Genomic DNA, 21,550 nt, shown 5'->3' on the forward strand with positions numbered 1-21,550 from the left:
TGTATGTTCAGTTAATTAGCAAATATACATTTGGAGGACTAGTTATGCAGTTGGTATTTTGGTCAAGATTCAGCTCTCATACTAGCTAATATGTATGCACTAGTACATATAGTGGGGTTCTTTGTGTTAAGCAGGTTTAGAAGTATGCAAACCTGTTATTTCAGCTCCTGGCAGGGAGATTATGGCTTTGCCTAATTATACACCCAAACACGACTCCAGGAGACAAACAGTAATTTCCATATCCTTAAAGTTTCTTTTTCTAGAAAGCTAGAAGTTAGTGATACATTCCATATTTAGAGGGGACTCCTGGGGCTCAATTGATCTCTTGTCAGAAAACCAGAATTTTTAAAACTAGTTTTAGAAGACTTGCTTCCTCCATAAGCAACTTTACACAACTGCATTCTTTATAGGAGTTTGTGTTAAAAGCAGAGTTTGGAACATTGGATGTTAATAAATATCACTTGTTAAAGTGTAACTTCTGTTTATAAGAAAACCAAAATACCAAAAGCCTAGAATATAAAATTAACTGTAGCTCTTGTGTTGCTTATCATGGCTGTGTAAACACTTCAAGGAAGAAGTCAGTGTATCCTTTTCACTTGGAGCAGATCCCAGACTTGACTATACATACTCAGTAAACTTGTTGAAAGTACAAGTTGAGTACAAGTTGAGCTGGCTTAGGGGAGTCTTACATGGGTTGAGAAAAATCAATGTTTACTATAGATGCCATAGGTGATAATGGCTTAGCTGGTCTAGTTTTTGGTAATCAAAACTCATTTTCAAAGAAGGATACATATTTTTACAGTTCAGGTAGAAAACGCTTTCAGGAAGTAGCCATATTTGACCCTTTAAAAATAGCAATTACTTTTAAATGCATTTCAGTAGTGGGGTGCTTGGGTGGCTCAGTCTGTTAAGCAACGGACTCTTGATGTCAGGTCCTGAGACTGAGCTCCCTGACCACACACAGCACAGTGCCTGCTGGAGATTCTCCTCCCCCCTTCCTCTCCCTCTGCTCATGTCTAAATAAAATCTTTTAAATGTACTTCAGTAAAAAGCTCACAGAGGCCTTCATGTTGACTAAATGAAAGCAAAATAATCCTTTTAAACTAAAATCAACAAGTCAGGAAATGACAGATGCTGGCGAGGATGCGGAGAAAGGGGAACCCTCCTACACTGTTGGTGGGAATGCAAGCTGGTGCAGCCACTCTGGAAAACAGCATGGAGGTTCCTCAAAATGTTGAAAATAGAACTGCCCTATGACCCAGCAATTGCACTATTGGGTATTTACCCTAAAGATACAAATGTAGTGATCCAAAGGGACACATGCACCCGAATGTTTATAGCAGCAATGTCCACAATAGCCAAACTATGGAAAGAACCTAGATGTCCATCAACAGATGAATGGATCAAGAAGATGTGGTATATATACACAATGGAATACTATGCAGCCATCAAAAGAATTGAAATCTTGCCATTTGCAACAACATGGATGGAACTAGAGCGTATCATGCTTAGCGAAATAAGTCAAGCAGAGAAAGACAACTATCATATGATCTCCCTGATATGAGGAAGTGGTGATGCAACATGGAGGCTTAAGTGGGTAGAAGAATAAATGAAACAAGATGGGATTGGGAGGGAGACAAACCATAAGTGACTCTTAATCTCACAAAACAAACTGAGGGTTGCCGGGGGGAGGGGGTTGGGGAGAAGGGGGTGGGATTATGGACATTGGGGAGGGTATGTGATTTGGTGAGTGCTGTGAAGTGTGTAAACCTGGTGATTCACAGACCTGGGGATAAAAATATATGTATATAAAAAAATATATGTTTATAAAAAATAAAAAAAAAAAAAAAAAAAAAAAAAATAAAAAAAAAAAAAATAATAATCCTTTTAAACTTACCTTATTACATGTGTTTAACAATAGCTAGATTTCAAATTCAGCTAAAAATTTAACTTGAGAATCTTTGAGTATGAGATTTCACAGCCAGTTCCACATAATTCAAAAGCTCCCAGTTAGAATGGCCAAAATTAGCAAGACAGGAAACGACACGTGTTGGAGAGGATATGGAGAAAGGGGAACCCTCTTACACTGTTGGTGGGAATGCAAGTTGGTGCAGCCTCTTTGGAGAACAGTGTAGAGATTCCTCGAGAAATTAAAAATAGAGCTTCCCTATGACCCTGCCATTGCACTACTGGGTATTTACCCCAAAGATACAGATGGAGTGAAAAGAAGGGCCATCTGTACCCCAATGTTTATAGCAGCAACGGCCACGGTCACCAAACTGTGGAAAGAACCAAGATGCCCTTCAATGGACTAATGGATAAGGAAGATGTGGTCCCTATACACTATGGAGTATTATGCCTCCATCAGAAAGGATGAATACCCAACTTTTGTATCAATATGGACAGGACTGGAAGAGATTATGCTGAATGACATAAGTCAAGCAGAGAGAGTCAATTATCATATGGTTTCACTTATTTGTGGAGCATAACAAAAAGCATGGAGAACATGGGGAGTTAGAGAGAAGGGGGTTGGTGGAAATTGGAAGGGGAGGTGAACCACGAGAGACTATGGACTCTGAAAAACAATCTGAGGGGTTTGAAGTGGCGGGGGTGTGGGAGGTTGGGGTACCAGGTGGTGGGTATTATAGAGGGCACGGATTGCATGGAGCACTGGTAATGATACTGTTACGCTGAAAATAAATAAATTTAAAAAAAAAGCAAAAAAAAAAAGCTCTCGTTTTAGAAAAATTCTAAGAAATTATTCTAATTTCTTAGAATAGATTCTAAGAAATGAGTGAAGAATTGATTACCCAAATTGAGGGCCTGCCTTTCCCCTGGGCTCTTGGCAAGCCATGCCTGTGTCTTTGTTTACCAGGTGAGGGAGGTGGGATGGGGGGACATTTTGGACCTCACTTGATAATGTGGCTTAGGGTCGGGTTTTGGATCACACTTATCTTGATCTCAAGAGGGACAGGAGACTGAATTTGGTCACATTAGCAGTCAGTCTGATCTATGTGACTAAGCTCTAATAAAATCTCTGGACACAAGTTTCCGGGAAGTACCCCTGTATAGTCAGTCACATTGTTGCCATGAAAGTTAGTGCTGTCTCACTCCACTGGAGGGGGCAACTGGAAGCTCTGTGGGTAGCCTCTGTGCATGTAATTATAATTCTAGGTTAGAGGACAGCACTGAACCATTATTAGGTAACAGAATATCCTGGCTTTGTTCCCAGAAACTCAGTGACTGTACTTCAAGTGTCTTGGTTAACTTCATGGGGGATGAAGCTAAAGAAGTTACCCTTACCTTGTGGGTGAGGGAGAGTGTGGAGGAATAAAGCATATCCTGGGGTCAGAATCCTCTCTTCTTCAGACCTTGGATTGAATGGGCAGTCATACTTTCCTAGGGCCTTGAGTCCCACATGGAGTGTAGGAGCCTAAAAACTTCAGTACATCTGTTTTAAGGATTGGCAGAAGGATTTTTGCCAACAGCATAGTTCTCCTTACCGCTTTTAAGCCAGGATTGCATTTTCAAACAAAACATTTTAAAACATTTTAAACAAAACAAAAAATCAACTGAGTTTCATGTGCTCTAGAAATCAATGGTGTATGGGACTCCAAGTTTCTAGAGCTATGCACAAGTAGGCAGCATTATGTTAATTGGTCCAAGTTGTTTATTGATTTGAGAGGTTTTTTAGGAACAAAGGAATCAAACATCACTAGTTTGAATATATAAAAATAATTGTTTAGGAAGTAGACAACTACTAAACAACTAAACAAGTTGTTTAGTATATATTTATTTATATAATATTTATATATTATTTATATAATATTTATATATTATAAAATATTTATATAGTATTTATATATTTAGAATATATAAAAATAGTTGTTTAGGAAGTAAACAACTACTAAACAACTAAACAAGTTGTTTAGTAAGTCACGTTAGAAATAGGAGTATCCGATTACCCAGCTGGTCCCTTCTAGAGAGAAATAAAATGGAACAATAATTGTTATTAAGCTCAGTAGTTGGAAAAACAAACAGCTTTGGTCAGGAGAGCAGGAGGAAACCCCTGTTGCCTGTCTTTTGTGCTTTCTCCCGTGAGGGTTTCTTTCCCAGAAATGAACATTTTTGTTCCTTCTTGGACTTATTCCTTCCCAAGAGGAAAATATTTGATTATATGTTCATAAAGCTGATGCTCTATTCTGATCTGGTTGCTTGTGCTGATTCCATTGTCAATGACAACCTCTGGAAGGAGAGGTTTTGTGTTCTGGGAGGGCTGATAACCTCTATTCCCACCTGTTTAATGAGTTACTCTGTGCAACATCATGAAGTCTGCTCAGCTGTTTGATTTCATCTGTTCCTTTCAGATTATGGAGCACAGAGAGCTTAGAATGGCAAAGAGGCTGATTTGCTCCATTCTTATGTGGCAGGAATCACAGGATCCTAGACATGCCTGATGAAGGGCCATCACAGCCTGACACAGAAGATTTCATTTGAGTTACTCTGGATCCAGAGAAGTTTGCTAAAGGAAGGTAGCTACAGGTGAGGACAATCTAACCCTGCTGGGTCAACAGTCTCCGGAAGTGTGGAAAGCCATTTTTGAGCTGCTGTATTTAGGGATGAGGGGGTTCTGGAATTTCTTAACAAAATACAGTTATGAATCTGTTCTGGAATTTGAGTCTGATGACCTAGGTCAACCTGTAGGGGCCTACTTAGCCAGAGCGACTCCATCTTGGTTAAACAGCCATTTTGTTGTTTGTGCAGTAAAACTTAAACTGACCCTGCCCTCCTACCCCCAGACGAACTTACTTAAAAACAAGTCTGGGAAACCAGTAAAATATGGTCAACCAGTCCCTGATAACAGAGCCCAAATACAAGGACAGGTCAGGTCAGGTAGAGATAACAAAGCCCAGAATGTAAGGACAAGTCAGGCCAAGTGGAGACAATCTCATTGGCCAGGCTCGACCACATGGCCTTTGCTCTATAAAAGCTAGTCTGTGAAGCTGGGGGTGGTCGCTCTCTCTGTAAGAGACGGCCCCAAGAGACAGAGTGGTTGGATCTCAGACCTTCCCGGACCTTCCCCTCCGATCCCAAACTCTGTGCTGCCTCACTATCCCATTAAACAAGGTGTCATTCTTGACCTCTCATTTCCGGTCTTGTGGTGAGATACTCCTGCATTCGTTTTCACTCAGCCAATATATTGAAATATATTCTGCCACTACAAGGTTTCAGCTATTGGTCATATAGAGGTGAACATATCTCACAATAGGAATTAGTCTAGCAGGAGAAAGGGCCTCAAAAAAACATGCTTCAAGCAAGATTCCTTCAAGTGATAGCTGAAGGCTAAGTGATAGAAGACAAAATTACACCTATTAAGAAATCTTCCAGACTGAAGAAACTGGAAGTGTGAAGATATGGAGAAGGACAGAGCTTGGTAACAGAGTTGGTGTGGATAAACTATAGAAGAGCCGGGGTTCCCAAGTGATAGTTACATTCCTTCTCCTATAGGTGCTTAAACAATTAGCAGCTGTGAACCAATATTTTAGTGCCTGCTATCATTTAGATACTCTAAGCTCTTTATATCCATATACTCCCTTGGTTTTCATGACCATCTTGTAGTCTAAGTACTATCACCCTGTTTCACAGGCACTGAGGAGCAGAGGTTAGTTTCAGAGGACACACAAGTCCTAAGTAGGAGAGCTGTGAATCAAGCCCAGATAGTCTGGCACCAGCATCCAGGCTTCTAACACACAACTGCCTCACCATAGGAACTGAAGTATTGGTTTGATGGATTCACCTGAATTGGAGTATGGGAACAAGACCTAAAGCCATTCACTACCCGTCTGCTTCTCAATCCAAAAGGATAGTTGAGCGGGCTGAACAAAACACTAGTCCACTTCGTGAAGAAGTCCTTTTATTTAAAAAAATATATATATATATTTATTTATTTGACAGACAGATCACAAATAGGCAGAGAGGCAGGAAGAGAGAGAGAGAGGAGGAAGCCGGCTCCCTGCTAAGCAGAGAGCCTGATGTGGGGCTCGATCCCAGAACCCTGGGATCATGACCTGAGCCGAAGGCAGAGGCTTTAACCCACTGAGCCACCCAGGTGTCCCAAGAAGTCCCCTTTTATTGCAGGCTACAGATGGCACCAGGATTAGATGTAATGGCTTAGAACAGTGTGGACCAGTACTTGGCTTTTGCCATCTCCATGAAGCTGATGGATTGATAAGCATCTCTTGTGAAAGGGCCAGTATGGTAGAGAGGAGTCACAGGTGGTTTCCAGTGCTGCTCTCTTCATGGGGGTGTAGAGGTCAGACTTCAGGGACATGGAGATTAAGTGGTCATCTTTTCATTGATCCAGCAGTGGAGGCAAGCAGGAATGGGATTCCCGTAGTACACCAGAGTTTGTGCATTCAGAAGACTATAGACTTAAGCAAAGTTCCAATTTCAGGAACCACATGCAAAGTTCTAAAAGAAGACATCCAGATGGCCAACAGACACATGAAAAAGTGCTCCATATCACTCGGCATCAGGGAAATACAAATCAAAACCACAATGCGATATCACCTCACACCAGTCAGAATGGCTAAAATAAACAAGTCAGGAAATGACAGATGCTGGTGAGGATGCGGAGAAAGGGGAACCCTCCTACACTGTTGGTGGGAATGCAAGCTGGTGCAACCTCTCTGGAAAACAGCATGGAGGTTCCTCAAAATGTTGAAAATAGAACTGCCCTATGACCCAGCAATTGCACTATTGGGTATTTACCCTAAAGATACAAACGTAGTGATCCAAAGGGGCACGTGCACCCGAATGTTTATAGCAGCAATGTCCACAATAGCCAAACTATGGAAAGAACCTAGATGTCCATCAACAGATGAATGGATCAAGAAGATGTGGTATATATACACAATGGAATACTATGCAGCCATCAAAAGAAATGAAATCTTGCCATTTGCGACAACATGGATGGAACTAGAGCGTATCATGCTTAGCGAAACAAGTCAAGCAGAGAAAGACAACTATCATATGATCTCCCTGATATGAGGAAGTGGTGATGCAACATGGGGGCTTAAGTGGGTAGGAGAAGAATCAATGAAACAAGATGGGATTGGGAGGGAGACAAACCATAAGTGACTCTTAATCTCACAAAACAAACTGAGGGTTGCTGGGGGGAGGGGGTTTGGGAGAAGGGGGTGGATTATGGACATTGGGGAGGGCATGTGCTTTGGTGAGTGCTGTGAAGTGTGTAAACCTGGTGATTCACAGACCTGTACCCCTGGGGATAAAAATATATGTTTATAAAAAATAAAAAATTAAACATGCAAAAAAAAATAAAAAAAAAAAGAATCTCGTTAAGTCTGAAGATGATTTTTGTGGGCAAGGATAAGAAATATTTTGAACATTAGGCGTCCATCACTGATGAAGGGACTGCTTATAAGAGCTACTGTTAAAAGGATGGGTGTTTGTGTCTTGTGATTTGACAAAGTGATAGAGAATGTGCATTATTAAAGTAATTGCAGGATTACGAATATGACAAAGCAACAAGTAACAGCAGCTGGAAGGAAAAAAAAGTACTACATTTGTATTAACCGTATGTTCCCACCAACACATCCTTCATGGTTGTTAATGCCATTAGCTCTATAAAAACTTGGAGTAAAGCACATAATCACAAGTCTGCTTTTAGGAAAAGAGAGGAGAAAAATAACTTGCATTATGAGTTTTTCTCCTATGCTAGTTGAATATAACCTGAAATCAAGCATTTTTGAAGGTGAGAAGAATGGGTTCAAAGATACATGTACTGCAGTCATTAGTAAGGGCTACAGGAAATTCAGGTATCTCACTGCAGAAAGGCCTTTAGTGTAGGTCAGTGAAGGGAATCTGGGATTACCTGTTTCCAGAAGGACTGCTTCCTATCTCCATCTACTCAAGTGAAGTCTTAGTACAAATGCAGGATATGCAAACCCTGGGGAGCCTTTGAATGGGATTTGGGATTGTCCATGACAGAACACAGCAATGACAACTGAAGGAAGATGCGGTCACCATGGCCATGTTTTCTGAAACTGACCATTCACCTTGCCCTGACCTTGACTGTTGTCATAAGACCAAACAGCCCAGGTGTAAGAGGGCTTTAAAAAGCATTCTAGGGGGGCACCTGGGTGGCTCAGTGGGTTAAAGCCTCTGCTTTCGGCTCAGGTCATGATCTCAGGGTCCTGAGATCGAGCCCCACATCGGGCTCTCTGCTCAGCAGGGAGCCTGCTTCCTCCCTCTCTCTCTCTGCCTGCCTCTCTGCCTACTTGTGATCTGTCAAATAAATAAATAAAATATTTTTTAAAAAAGCATCCTAAATTGAATCCAGCTCAGGAGCCATCAAGTCAGAACTATAAACAAAAAACTCCCAGGGGACTGGAATAATTTTCAGCTGAAGACATTACTCAGGTACAGAAATCTTGTGAACCACCAATTAGACCATCAACCTTCAGTTCATAGGAGGGGAAAAAAAATTCTATGGTAAGACCAAAGCAATACTGGGAACCAGTGCGGAAAACAGGAAGATCTCCACTGGGATGTAATGTCTCTAAGTGTCAGCACTAGGATGTGTTAGGTTGAGCAGCAACTCCAGGTGCTCTGCTGCACTTCCCCAAGGGAATCCTTGAGACACCGACAGCCATGGTGCCCCACTACCAGGAAGACCTCCTGGAGCCAGAGGGTTGTCCCCACCCTTGTCTTCCCTGCTCCAAACTCCTTCAACATTTGATCCAGGTTTTTAACACCTTCCTTCCCCCCCAAAGGTCAGCTTGCACTTTCTACCACTCTAATTGCCATTGTTAGGGGGTAGTTTGTCTGCTGTAGGACATCTTTAGATCCAAACCTCTGACAATTACTAGGAAGTAGATCCTAAGATATTTCTATCATGAGTCACAAAACAGGAATTTTCATTTTACACTGAATCAGCATAAGCTCTCCAGGGAAGCAGCCACAGTGAGGTGATCCAACTCTGCTGGGTTGTCTTGTTAATGAGTGATGAACAGCATCTAAGTTTCTGAATTAAGGACACAGCTCATCCCTCAGACAGGAGTAAGTGCTTGTATAATTCAAGGAAAAAATAACCTTAAAATGCCCTATAAGGGACAAAGGATTTCTTCTATAGGAAAGGGCCCTTAGAGTTCACCCCTCAATAGGTTCTCAATGCATTTCATGGCTACTTCTGCTTGTATCAGGATTCATGCCCTGTGTACAGAAGTAGCATGAGGGAACGAGCGAAGTTTTAAGATCAGCATCACAATCCCATCTCCTGGTTCAGTTCCATCATCTCTACAGCTCATAAACATTCTGGGAATCTTGTTGCTTAAATTGGTGTTAAGTGGAGACCCTTTAGGCTGAGCAATGTCTGAATACAAAGCCCTAGGAGAAAATGGAGTTCTCAGGCAGATTTTTGAAATATCTGTAGGTTCAACATGAGGAAGTAGGAAAGGGAACTCTTGGGTCTAGGATCCCACAAAAACACTGAAGACTGGACTTTAAAGGACTATTATGATCTACTGTCATCTAAACCCCAAGGGCAGGAAAGATTGAAATGAGGCCACTTAGGACGGAAATAAAATCTCAAGGACTAGAACAGCTAGGGGCCCAGGAAATACACAAGAGGGACCATATACTTTTATGAGGACAAAATAAATACCAGGTCAGGAGCTTCAAAGAAAAGGAGAACTGAACAGGAATAGAACAAGGTCCCAGTAAAAGCCAAGGCAGTTATCCTATAGCTTTCTCTGGACATTATGGATCATTCCTCAAAGAAGGTTAGGATGGCTTGGAGGCAGAAAGTAGCTATAAAGCCAGCCTACTGAAAGCACCAGGAGGATAATGGGCTACAAGTAAAGCGCTCTTCTGACATGAGATATTTTAAGTCAGAATAGGAAAGATAACAGCCAGTATCACTATCAAGAATGAGGGAGGGTTGCTTTAAGAGATTATGCCAGAGTTAGAACCAAAGATTGAAACAACTAAAGAAAGTCCTTCCTGTAACCTTGCATTGTAAAACACAGTAAATCTAGGAGTTAGAAATACCCTTCCTAATAAAAGGGAGGTTAATTCTCTTATCCCAACCAGTAGCTAGCATCAACCTCTAATATTCTTTAGACACTGTTCCTGTCCCAGGTTTTCCAGCAACCCCACAACAGCAAAGTAAAGGAAGCCCGGATAGGAAAATGAGCTCCATCTGGTCTAAAATGGTTTCTAGTATTTGATCAGCTCAAAGCGCTCCTCTCAACTCAATACCAAATTTTGCTCCGATGTTAGTGAAAATAAAGTGCTGTTTACTGCTTAGGTCTCAACTAAATTTTGTGATTTAGTGAGATAAAGGGAATTAAGTCTAGGTGTCTCGTTCATCTTGCTTATCTTTCCCACAGCCAGGCAGCAGGAAATTCCCGGTCTCTTAAGGCAGAAAGAGAAAAGCAGAGAGAAAGACACTAACAGAAAAGAGAAACTAACTGATAGATCCAGTCACCCACATTCAACCTTCACCTTAGTTAGCCCACAAAGACCCTAGTGGACTCTGGAAGTCTCACTTAAATAAAAGGTGAAAGGACGTGATTAGGCAGAGTTGGAAGCTGGAGCCAATGAGCCAATGAGCTTCCTGTGTCTTTTTAGCCTGTGTCTTTTTTTTTTTAAATTGGGAGACCCCCTCAATGTGTACACCTCAAAAATAATTAACTCTCCAGCATTTATTCTCAGGATTCACATGGAGGTAAAAATGTTGCAACTATCAAAAATAGGATTGAATCTGAAATTTGGTAGTAAAGAAAATAAACTCAATAAATAGTGATAGGACTCTATTCCACATGAAAAACCATAAATATTTTTTCCTTATTACTTCAGATGACCCAAGTCATATAACTTTCTGCGTAAACAGAGACCACTGCCAACACCTCCTTTTTAAAGTCTTTTCTAAGAAGACTAAACTTCCTCCAGAAACATATTTGGACAAAACAAGAATGTGGAAGTAGTGGCCATCCAGTCACTTTGCGGTCTCAAGCAGATGGCTTCATGTCTGAGACTGTTTCTCAACAATAAATCCACATCCTCAGCACCGAACTTAGGAAAATTGGTGAAATCTCTAAGGAAGGCAGCAGGAGTACAATTATTATCTGTACTTATTCATGCAATTCATTTTTCTAAGTATTCCTGGCAGGTTTCAGACAAGAATAAAGAGATCTCAGGGGTGGTTACTATATGGTTATTTTAAATCTGTGATTTATTTTTCCTAGGTTGCAGAAAGTTATCAGAGGTTAGGTGTCTACCCAGAGAAGATGTAGATGCATCATATTTCAAAAGGTTTCTGTGGGGGGGGGGGCTCACAGCTGCCAGGGATCCTACTAGCAGTACTTAAAATTTCCCATATATGGAAGCATAAACATTGCTGCACCTGCCCTCTTAGATTGGGGAATTATGTCACCACTCAAGAAAAGTTTAAAGGGGCACCTGGGTGGCTCAGTGGGTTAAAGCCTCTGCCTTTGGCTCAGGTCATGATCCCAGGGTTGGGCTCTCTGCTCAGCAGGGAGCCTGCTTCTCCCTCTCTCTCTGCCTGCCTCTCAGCCTGCTTGTGATCTCTGTCTGTCAAATAAATAAATAAAATCTTAAAAAAAAGAGGAAAGTTTAAAAAGTAACAAGCACTAATTTTATGTGTGTCCTACAAGGGAATGTTCACAGGCATCAGCTCCTCTATCTTCTTGAACCAAACTCCATGCGAATTAGGCAAAATTTTCATTCATGGGTAGAAAGCAGAATGAGTGCCCATGAATTTTTTTTTTTTTTTGCCTGAATCTTTAAATAACATTTCCACCTCCAGCTTCTTTAATTCTTAAAATATCATTTCCTTTCAATTATGTTAATAGAATTAACACAAAATTACTATTTCTTTCAGTTATTTAACTCCTGTTTAACTGTCTATTACTTGATAAGAATGTTACTGAGGAAAAAGGGGGCAAACCAGAAAGACACAGTACCTGCCTGTATAGAGGACAATTCTAGAGTAGAAGCTTAAGAAAAGTGTTTTTGCCTGGGTTCCACTGGAAGGAAAGCCCAAGTCATTAGCATATTTACTAGTGCTTTATTGAGGGTTGTAATTTCAGGCAAACAGGAGAGACAGAAAGGGGAAATGATTAGACAAAATAGGCAAGTCAGTATAATGTTATACCAAGCTGGTTACCATTTTGAAACAAGTGTGACTGAATGTTACCATCATGGTACCATCTTGTCATTTTAGAAAACCTACTCAGAATAAGGAGAGAGGGAGGAGAATTTATCTGCTAGCTTCCATATCTTGTTAAAAAATAAAGGTTGGTTGTTTTAGGAGTTAACAGATGCTGCTCTGCATTGTCCCTGTATGAGCACAAAGCAGATTTTATAGGATCTTAGGACTTAGTGTCAATAAGAAAAACCAGAGATGAGAAGTGAGAGATAGGTTCTTTTGGGCAAGAACTGTCTGCTAGTGTACACATGAACTTGATCAGGCTCCACATGGAGAAGCTGCTACAGCTGGGGATGGAAGGAAACAAGCAAACAAATTTCCATGGGACAGCTGATGATGAGAGGATCCAAAATGGTGTGTACAAAGAGTTAGATATGTTGCACTCCTTGCACCATGCATATCTACCCATGCCCCATCATATCCAGCTCCTCTACCACAGTGAGTACAACAGGAATACTGCTAGTATGTAGGAGAATGTCCTTATGCTTAGGAGATGCACGTTGGAGTAAATGTACTCTGTCTTCATATGTGTATCAAGCGTATGTGTAAGATATGGTTTATATATAAATACACTCATACACCTATCCATGTGTGCATTTAAAACAAATATGGCAAAATGTTAATTTAATCTAGGTGGGGGGTTTACTGATATTCATTGTACTATTTCAATGATTATGCATATTTAAAATGTTTTATGGAGTTGAAAAAATTGTCCTACCACTCCATCAACTTCGCTTTCATGTTTGTTTAAAAGTGAATACTAATGAAACATTGAACACCACATCAAAAACTAATGATGTACTATATGTTGGCTAATTGAACTTAATAAAAAATACATAAAACATTCAAAAAGAAAATGAATGACACTATTTTTAGAGACAGATGTCTTTGAAGTCAATTTGTGAGGAAATACAGTACTCAGTTATCCACTACTATCCTAACCCCAAAGCCATGTCCTTTTTATATGATTCCAAACATGCAATTTATCACTAGATTCTGGGGCTCTATGCTTAGCACTTGATTTGGAAAGGCTCATATTAATAGGGCTAGGGGAAAGTATACCGTAAGAAGTATCAACCCTCTGTTTTAGTTACCTATTGCTGTATAACTAACGACCCTATATAAATGTAATGTTTATTCTGAATTGAAATCAAGATCTTCAAGTTATATCAGCACCCTTTTGTTCACTGCAGCACTATTCACAATAGTAAAGATATGGAAACAACCCACCTGTCCATCAACAGCTGAAAGGAAGAAGAAAATATGTATATACACAGAATGGAATGTTATTCTGCCTTAAAAAGAAGGAAATACTACCATTTGTGATAAATGGATCAACCTAGAGAACATTACGCCAAGTGAAATAAGAGAAGGCATGGAAGGATAAATACTGCATAATTTCACTTATATGAGGTATCTAAAATAGGCAAACTCACAGAAGCAGAGAATAGAATGGTGGTTACCAGGAACTGGGGGGAGGAGAAATGGAGAACTGGTGCAGGATAGATACACAATTTCAGTTCTGCATGTTGAAAAAGTTTTAGAAATTTGCTGTACAATATAATATTCATAGTTAACAATGAAGTATATGTCCCTTTAACGCATGTTAAGAGAACAGTTCCATGTTAAGTGTTTTTTACCACAAACATACAGATATAGGGAAATTTCTGGAGGTGGTGGATATGTTTAGTATTTTGATTGTGATGATGGTATGACAGGTATATGTACATATCCAAACTGAAGAAAATGTATACATTAAATAGATATAAATTTTTGTCAATTATAGCTCACTGAAGCTTTAAAATTATAGGTTTAGTAGCTTAAAACAAATTTTTATCATGTCACAGCAGTCAGAAATCTGGACATGACTGAGCTGGATGGTCTGCAGTCAAGGTGTCATCCAGGCCTTAGTCATCTCAAGGCTCAACTAAGGGAGGATCCGTTTCTAAGCTCACTCATCTAGCTCAGCCTCAGGTCCTCTCTGGCTGCTTGCTGAAGACATCAGTTCCTTGCCACATGAACATCTCCAAAGGCCTTCTCAAAACATGGAAGTTTGACTTGATTCTCCATAAAAGAGGTTCTGAGAGGGAGAAAATAAGAAGGTCAGAAAGACGGAAATCAGTTTTTCGGTAACCTCATCTTCAAAGTCAATTTCAATGCTTTTGGCACATTCTACTTGTTAGAAATAAGTCACTAGGTATTTTCACTCTCAAGGAGAAGTAATTGCACAAGAGCATGAATACCAGGGGAGTAGGGATCACTGGCCCCCATTTTAGAGGCTGCCTACCACATTCTCCTGCTTAAACCCTAATGTCCATGATCAGATTTAAAACCAACTCAGAATAAAGACACACAACTCATATTAGTTAACTTTTATTTCTTTTTTTTTTTTTTTTAGTAGGTTCTATGCCCAGCATGGAGCCCACTGAGGGGCTTGAACTCATTACCCTGAGATCAAACCTGAACTGAGCTAAGAGTCAGATGCTTAACAAACTGAGCCACCCAGGCACCCCCATGTAATTAAAAAGTTAATTTTTAATTAACTTTTCCTACTCTTAAAAAAAGTACTTTTTAATATAGAAAGAGAAGAAGAAAAGGGAAGCATATTGTGCTATATATTAAGAGCTCCAACTGGAATAGTGTCCAGGCCAGCTGAGAGGGCAATCTGTGGGCCTTGTTTTCAGCCTGCCAGCTTGTAATCCCAGTTGAATCTACTTTCTATGGCCATTCTTGCCATCAACCGTCTTGGACTCTGAGAGTTTTTCATGTCCAAAGTTTTTCATGGAATACGCTCAGGATGAACACCTGGTGTGAACTATGCAGAGACAGAAGGTGAATTACAACAGGTTCACCAGACTTCTCAGCTGATCCTATGAGGTAGTTTGGAATGGAGATAGCCCTGTACACTTGTCTTGATTGGGTAAGGGGGACAAATCCTTATACCTAGGATCAAGCAGACATTGGATATAGTCATTGCATTAGGAGGGTGCATAATTTAAGGTGATGGAGTATCCTCTGGCTGAAGGTAATTTTTGGAAAGGAATGCAGCTGTGAGCCTTCAGTGGTCAACACTCCTAGCTACTGAGTGAAATGCTTCAACCCTGCAGGGGGATCTGTGTGTTGCTCTGCAGTCTAGAACTAGGGAATGTTCATAACTAAGTAGTCTTCTGAGGGGACTTGGAGGTGGGTGAGGAAATAAACCCTTAAAAGTTTTCCTGGTTGGAGAATGGATTCTTCTACTGTTGCTTCTGTGCTTAATATCATATTTCTTCTTGGTTAAGAAATCATGAAATAGATACCATAAAAGTGAAAACAGTTTTTAAAGATATTATTAAGACCAAACAAATAGACAAAAATCCCAGAGAAAGAATGTAAACAGACATTATAACAACAATACATCCACCTCAATTTTGATTGTTACTTTTAAGATACAAATAAATGAGCCTTTTACAAAGATGGCACCGAAAGCTAAGAAGGAAGCCCCTGCCCCTCCCAAAGCCGAAGCCAAAGCAAAGGCTTTGAAAACCAAGAAAGCGGTGCTGAAAGGCATCCACAGTCACAAAAAAAAGAAGATCCGCACATCACCTACGTTCCGACGACCCAAGACTCTGCATCTCCGAAGGCAACCCAAATACCCTCGAAAGCACGGCCCCAGGAGAAACAAGCTTGACCACTATGCCATCCTCAAGTTCCCCCTGACTACTGAGTCAGCCATGAAGAAAATAGAAGACAACAACACACTTGTGTTCATTGTGGATGTCAAGGCCAACAAGCACCAGATCAAACAGGCTGTGAAGAAGCTCTATGACATTGATGTAGCCAAGGTCAACACCTTAATCAGGCCTGATGGAGAGAAGAAGGCATACGTTGGGCTGGCCCCTGACTATGATGCTTTGGATGTTGCCAACAAAATTGGGATCATCTAAACTGAGTCCAGCTGGCTAAATCTAAATACAGTTTTTTCATGATAAAAAAAAAAGATACAAATAAATGAGATATAACTATTACAACTAAAATATGAGAAATGCATAAGTTCAGAAAATAAAATCAAATAATTTCTTTTGTATTGATTGGTTAACTTTCTTTTGTTTTAATTTAAATGAAAGATTGTGGGCTCTGAGAAATAAATTGAAGATTTTGGAGGGGAGGATAGAGGGGATTAGGTGAGCCTGGTGGTAGGTATTAAGGAGGGCATATATTGAATGGAGCACTGGGTGTGGTGCATAAGCAATGAATCTTGGAACAGTGAAAAAATTAAAAAAAAGATTTTGTATGATAATATTCACTTAAAATTAATAAATTTTGTCAAAAAAATTAAATTCAATTATCCAACATACATCATTAGTTTCAGATGTAGTGTTCAAGAATTCATCAGTGTATAACACCCAGTGCTCATCACATCACATGACCTCTTTAATGCTCATCACCCAACTGCCCCATGCCCCCACCCACCTCTCCTTCCACAACTCTTTTTCCAGAGTCAAGAGTCCTTCATGGTTTGTCTCCCTCTCTAATTTCTTCCCATTTAGTTTTCCCTCCTTTCCCCTATGATTCTCTCTGCACCATTTCTTATATTCCACGTAAGTGAAACCATATCATAATTGTCTTTCTCTGCTTGAATTATTTCACTTAGTAAAATAGTCTACAGTTCCATCCACGTCAAAGTAAATGGTAGGCATTCATCCTTTTTGATGGCTGATAATTCTACTGTATATATAAACCATATCTTCTTTATCCATTCATGTCTTGAAGGACATGTCGGCTTCTTCCACAATTTGGTTATTGTGGACATTGTTGCTATGAACTAGGGGTGCAGGTGCCCCTTCTTCTCACTTATCTGTATATTTGGGGTAAATACCAAGTAGTGCAATTCCTAGGTCATAGGGTAACTCTATTTTTAACTTTCTGAGGAACCTCCAAACTGTTTTCCAAAGTGGATGTACCAACTTGCATTACCACCAACAGTGTAAGAGGTTTCTCCTCTCTCCACATCCTTGCCCACATTTGTTGTTTCCTGTCTTGTTAATTTTAGCCATTCTGCCTGGAGTGCGGTGGTATGTCATTGTGGTTTTGATTTGTATTTCCCTGATGCCAAGTGACGTTGAGCATTTCTTCATATGTCTGTTGGCCATTTGTATGTCTTCTTTATAGAAATGTTTGTTTATGTCTTTTGTCCGTTTCTGGACAGGATTGTTTGATATTGGGGTGTTGAGTTTGAGAAGTTCTTTATAGATGTTGGGTACCAGCCCTTTATCTGATATATCCTTTGCAAATATCTTCTCCCCTTCTGTAGGTTGCCTTTTAGTTTTGTTGACTGTTTCCTTTGCTGTGCATAAGCTTTTTATTTTGATGAAGTCACAACAGTTCATTTTTGCTTTTGTTTCCTTGCCTTTAGAGATGTCTCTACCAAGAAGTTGCTCCAGCTGAGGTTAAAGTGGTTGCTGCCTGTGTTCTCCTCTAGGATTTTGATGGATTTCTCACATTGAGGTCTTTTATCCATTTTGAGTTTTTCTTTGTGTATGGTATAAGAGAATGGCCCAGTGAGAAGCAAGACAGTGGAGGAGTAGGAAACTGAAATCACATTAGGTCCTGGGAGTTCAGCTAGCTAGTTATCAAACCATTCTGAACACCTACAAACTCAACAGGAGATAGAAGAGCAGCTATTCTAGGAACAGAAAATCAACCACTAAAAGAAGTCCTAGCCTCAGCAACCAGACAAAAAAAGAAATAAAAGGCATCTGAATTGGCAAAGAAGAACTCTCACTCTTTGCAGATGATATGATACTTTATGTGGAAAACCAAAAAGACTCCACTCCAAAACTGCTAGAACTCATACAGGAATTCAGTAAAGTGTCAGGATATAAAATCAGTGCATAGAAATCAGTTGTATTTCTATACACCAATAACAAGACAGAAGAAAGAGAAATTAAGGAGTGTATCCCATTTAAAATTGCACCCCAAAACACAAGATACCTAGGAATAAACCTAACCAAAGAGGTAAAGGATCTATACTCAGAAAACTATCAAGTACTCATGAAAGAAATTGAGGAAGACATGAAGAAATAGGAAAACGTTCCATGCTCATGGACTGGAAGAACAAATCTCATGAAAATGTCTATGCTACCTAAAGCAACCTACACATTTAACACAATCCCTATCAAAACACCATCGGTTTTTTTTTTTTTTTCAAAGAAATGGAACAAATAATCCTAAAATGTATAAGAAACCAGAAAAGACCCCAAATAGCCAGAGGAAGGTTGAAAAAGAAAACCAAAGTTGGCAGCATCACAATTTCAGACTTTAAGCTTTGTTACAAAGCTGTACTCATCAAGACAGTAGGGTACCGGCACAAAAACAGACACATAGATCAATGGGACAGACTAGAGAACTCAGAAATAGACCCTCACCTCTATGATCAACTCATCTTCAACAAAGCAGGAAAGAATGTCCAATGGAAAAAAGAAAGTCTCTTCAGCAAATGCTGTTGGGAAAATTGGACAGCCATATGCAGAAGAATGAAATTGGACCATTTCCTTACACCACACACAGAAATAGACTCAAAATGGATGAAAGACCTCGATGTTAGAAAGGAATCCATCAAAATCCTTGAGGAGGACACAGGCAGCAACCTTCTTGACCTCAGCCACAGTAACTTCTTCCTAGAAACATTGCCAAAGGCAAGGGAAGCAAGGGCAAAGATGAACTATTGGGATTTCACGTTTGTTGTTTCCTGTCTTGTTAATTTTAGCCAACAAACCAAAAGACATCAGACAGAATGGGAGAAGATCATTGCAAATGACATATCAGATAAAGGGCTAGTATCCAAAATCTAGAAAGCACTTACCAAAACTTAACACCCCAAAAATAATCCAACCAAGAAATGGGGAGAAGACATGAACTAAGATTTCTGCCAAGAAGACATCCAAATGGCCAACAGACATATGAAAAAGTGCTCAACATCACTGGGAATCAAGGAAATCCAAATCAAAACCATGGAGATAATACCTCACACCATTCAGAATGACTAAAATTAACCAGTCAGGAAACAACAGATGTTTGCGAGGATGAAGAGAAAGGGGAACCCACCTACACTGTTGGCAGGATTGCAAGCTGGTGCAGCCACTCTAGAAAACAGCATGGAGGTCCTCAAAAAGCTGAAAATACAGCTACCCTATGACTCAGCAATCATACTACTGGGTATTTACGCTCAAGATACAAATGTAGTGATCCAAAGGGTTATGTGCACCCAAATGTTTATAGCAGCAATGTCCACAATAGCCAAACTATGGAATGAACCTATATTTCCATCAACAGTTGAGTGGATAAAGTGTATAAAGAAGATGTGGTATATTATATACATATATATGTATATGTAGATATATTATATAGATATCTACATATATTATATATCTATACATATATGTATAGATATAGATATCTTCACCAAAACTGTCTCTTTGTATAGAAAATGAAGCAGAATTAGAATAGATATAGATTCCTATAGATATCTATATCTATAGGTATCTATATCTATAGATATCTACTATATCTATATATATAAAATGTAGCCATCAAAAGAAATGAAGTTTTGCCATTTGCAATGACATGGATGATACTGGAGGGTATTATGCTGAGTGAAATAAGTCAACCAGAGAAAGACAATTATCATATGACTTCTCTATAGGAGGAATTTGAGAGGCAGGGAATGGGCTTGAGGGGAGTACAGAATGAAAAATATGAAACAAGATGGATCAGGAGGGAGATAAACCATGAGACTCTTACTCTCACAAAACAAACAGGGTTGCTGGGGGTTGTGGGGTAGGGATAGCATGGCTGGGTTATGGACATTGTGGAGGGTAGGGGCTACAGTGAGTGCTGTGAAATCTGTAAGCCTGATGATTCGAAGACCTGTACCCCTAGGGCAGATAATACATTATATGTTAATAAAAATAATTTTAAAAAAAGAATGGTCCAGTGTCATTCTTCTGCATGTGGCTGTCCATTTTTCCCAGAACCATTTATTGAAGAAACTGTCTTTTTTTTCCATTGGATATTCTTTCCTGCTTTGTTGAAGATCAGCTGACCAGAAAATCAATGGAACAGAATAGAGAATCCAGAAACACCCTCCATTCTGTGGTCAACTATTGGTTAGCTTTCTAGCAATGGAAACCTTAGGGAGGGATCCATACAGAGAGCTGGAAATAACAGATTCTCATAGCAGGAGCCAAAGATCTTTAGTAATTGATGTCTCTAACTGCACCCTGACCTCAAGAGACTGATTAAACTGGTCCAACTCTAAGGAGGATTATTTTGCTCTTTGGAAAATTCTGCTTCATTTTCTATACAAAGAGACAGTTTTGGTGAAGAAACAACTGAAATCTTTATTAGGTGGTATTGTGGTTGGCTCCTAATGCCACAAACTGAAATTCCTCCCTTGGAAGGTACAACAGGGTCCTAATGAATAGTATCTCGAGCAAAAAGAGCTGTGTGATTGAAATGGGATTGTGTATCAGTACTTATTTGTCAGTATACACATATGCACACACAAACACTCCTGCACATATACACCTGACATTTGCCCTTATGCCTAGGTTTTATGTCCAAACAAAGCTTTGGCCTAATGAACTGTAGACAAAATTTCCTAGTTCCTCCAACATAACTTCTGAGGTTCAATGCCTGCAGTCCGTGAAGATTCCCACTACTGCCTAAAAGCCATCCACCTGTTGACTAAACCCTCTCTTCCTTTCACATTCTACTTTCTTATTTTATGTATCCTAGGCCAGTTAAGTGTTAGATTTTTATTTTTGAAAAGACCATAGGGTAATACTCCATTGTATATATACCACATCCTTATCCATTCATCTACTGATGGACACTTGGGCTGCTTCCATAATTTGGCTATTGTAAATAATGGTACAATAAACATAGGGGTTCATATATCTTTTTAAATTAATGATTTCATTTTTGTTAGTTAAATATCCAGTAGTGTGATATTACTGGATGACATGGAAATGCTATTTTTAATATTTTGAGGAAACTCCATACTCTTTTCCACAGTGGCTATAGAGTTTGCACTCCCACCAACAGCGCATGAGTGTTCCCTTTTTCCTATGACCTTGCCAACACTTGGTATTTCTTAGGTTTTTGATTGTAGCTATTTTAAAAAATTATTAGCTAAATCATTAGCCTCTACATTCTCCTTCCTGGCTGCACTCTGGGACTTAAAGCCATACCCCTGATGTGATTTTTATTTTTTAAAGATTTTATATATTTATTTGAAAGAGGGAGAGAGAGCAC

The 21,550-nt window shown here is 39.6% G+C and overlaps 2 protein-coding genes across 2 annotated transcripts in view; one reads left to right on the top strand and one right to left on the bottom strand.

Moving 5' to 3' along the window:
* Nucleotides 1-13,441: 13,441 nt before the first annotated feature.
* The window catches only part of TRIM68 (tripartite motif containing 68), a 30,059-nt gene continuing 21,950 nt past the window's right edge, over nucleotides 13,442-21,550 (bottom strand). The window contains exon 8 of the mRNA XM_059134254.1: nucleotides 13,442-14,333. Within this exon, the coding sequence (XP_058990237.1) occupies nucleotides 14,255-14,333 (79 nt within the window). The 3' untranslated portion in view covers nucleotides 13,442-14,254. The remainder of the gene's footprint in view (nucleotides 14,334-21,550) is intronic.
* Nucleotides 15,709-16,226, top strand: LOC131808301 (large ribosomal subunit protein uL23-like). The gene has a single exon (XM_059134278.1). It carries the CDS (start codon nucleotides 15,709-15,711, stop codon nucleotides 16,177-16,179), a length of 471 nt encoding a protein of 156 aa, XP_058990261.1. The 3' UTR covers nucleotides 16,180-16,226.

This window comes from Mustela lutreola, chromosome 1 (genome assembly GCF_030435805.1).
Source record: "Mustela lutreola isolate mMusLut2 chromosome 1, mMusLut2.pri, whole genome shotgun sequence".
Lineage (NCBI taxonomy): Eukaryota > Metazoa > Chordata > Mammalia > Carnivora > Mustelidae > Mustela > Mustela lutreola.

Coding starts and splice junctions, on each gene's coding strand:
- LOC131808301 (XM_059134278.1), top strand. CDS start 15,709: ATGGCACCGAAAGCTAAGAAGGAAGCCCCTGCCCCTCCCAAAGCCGAA.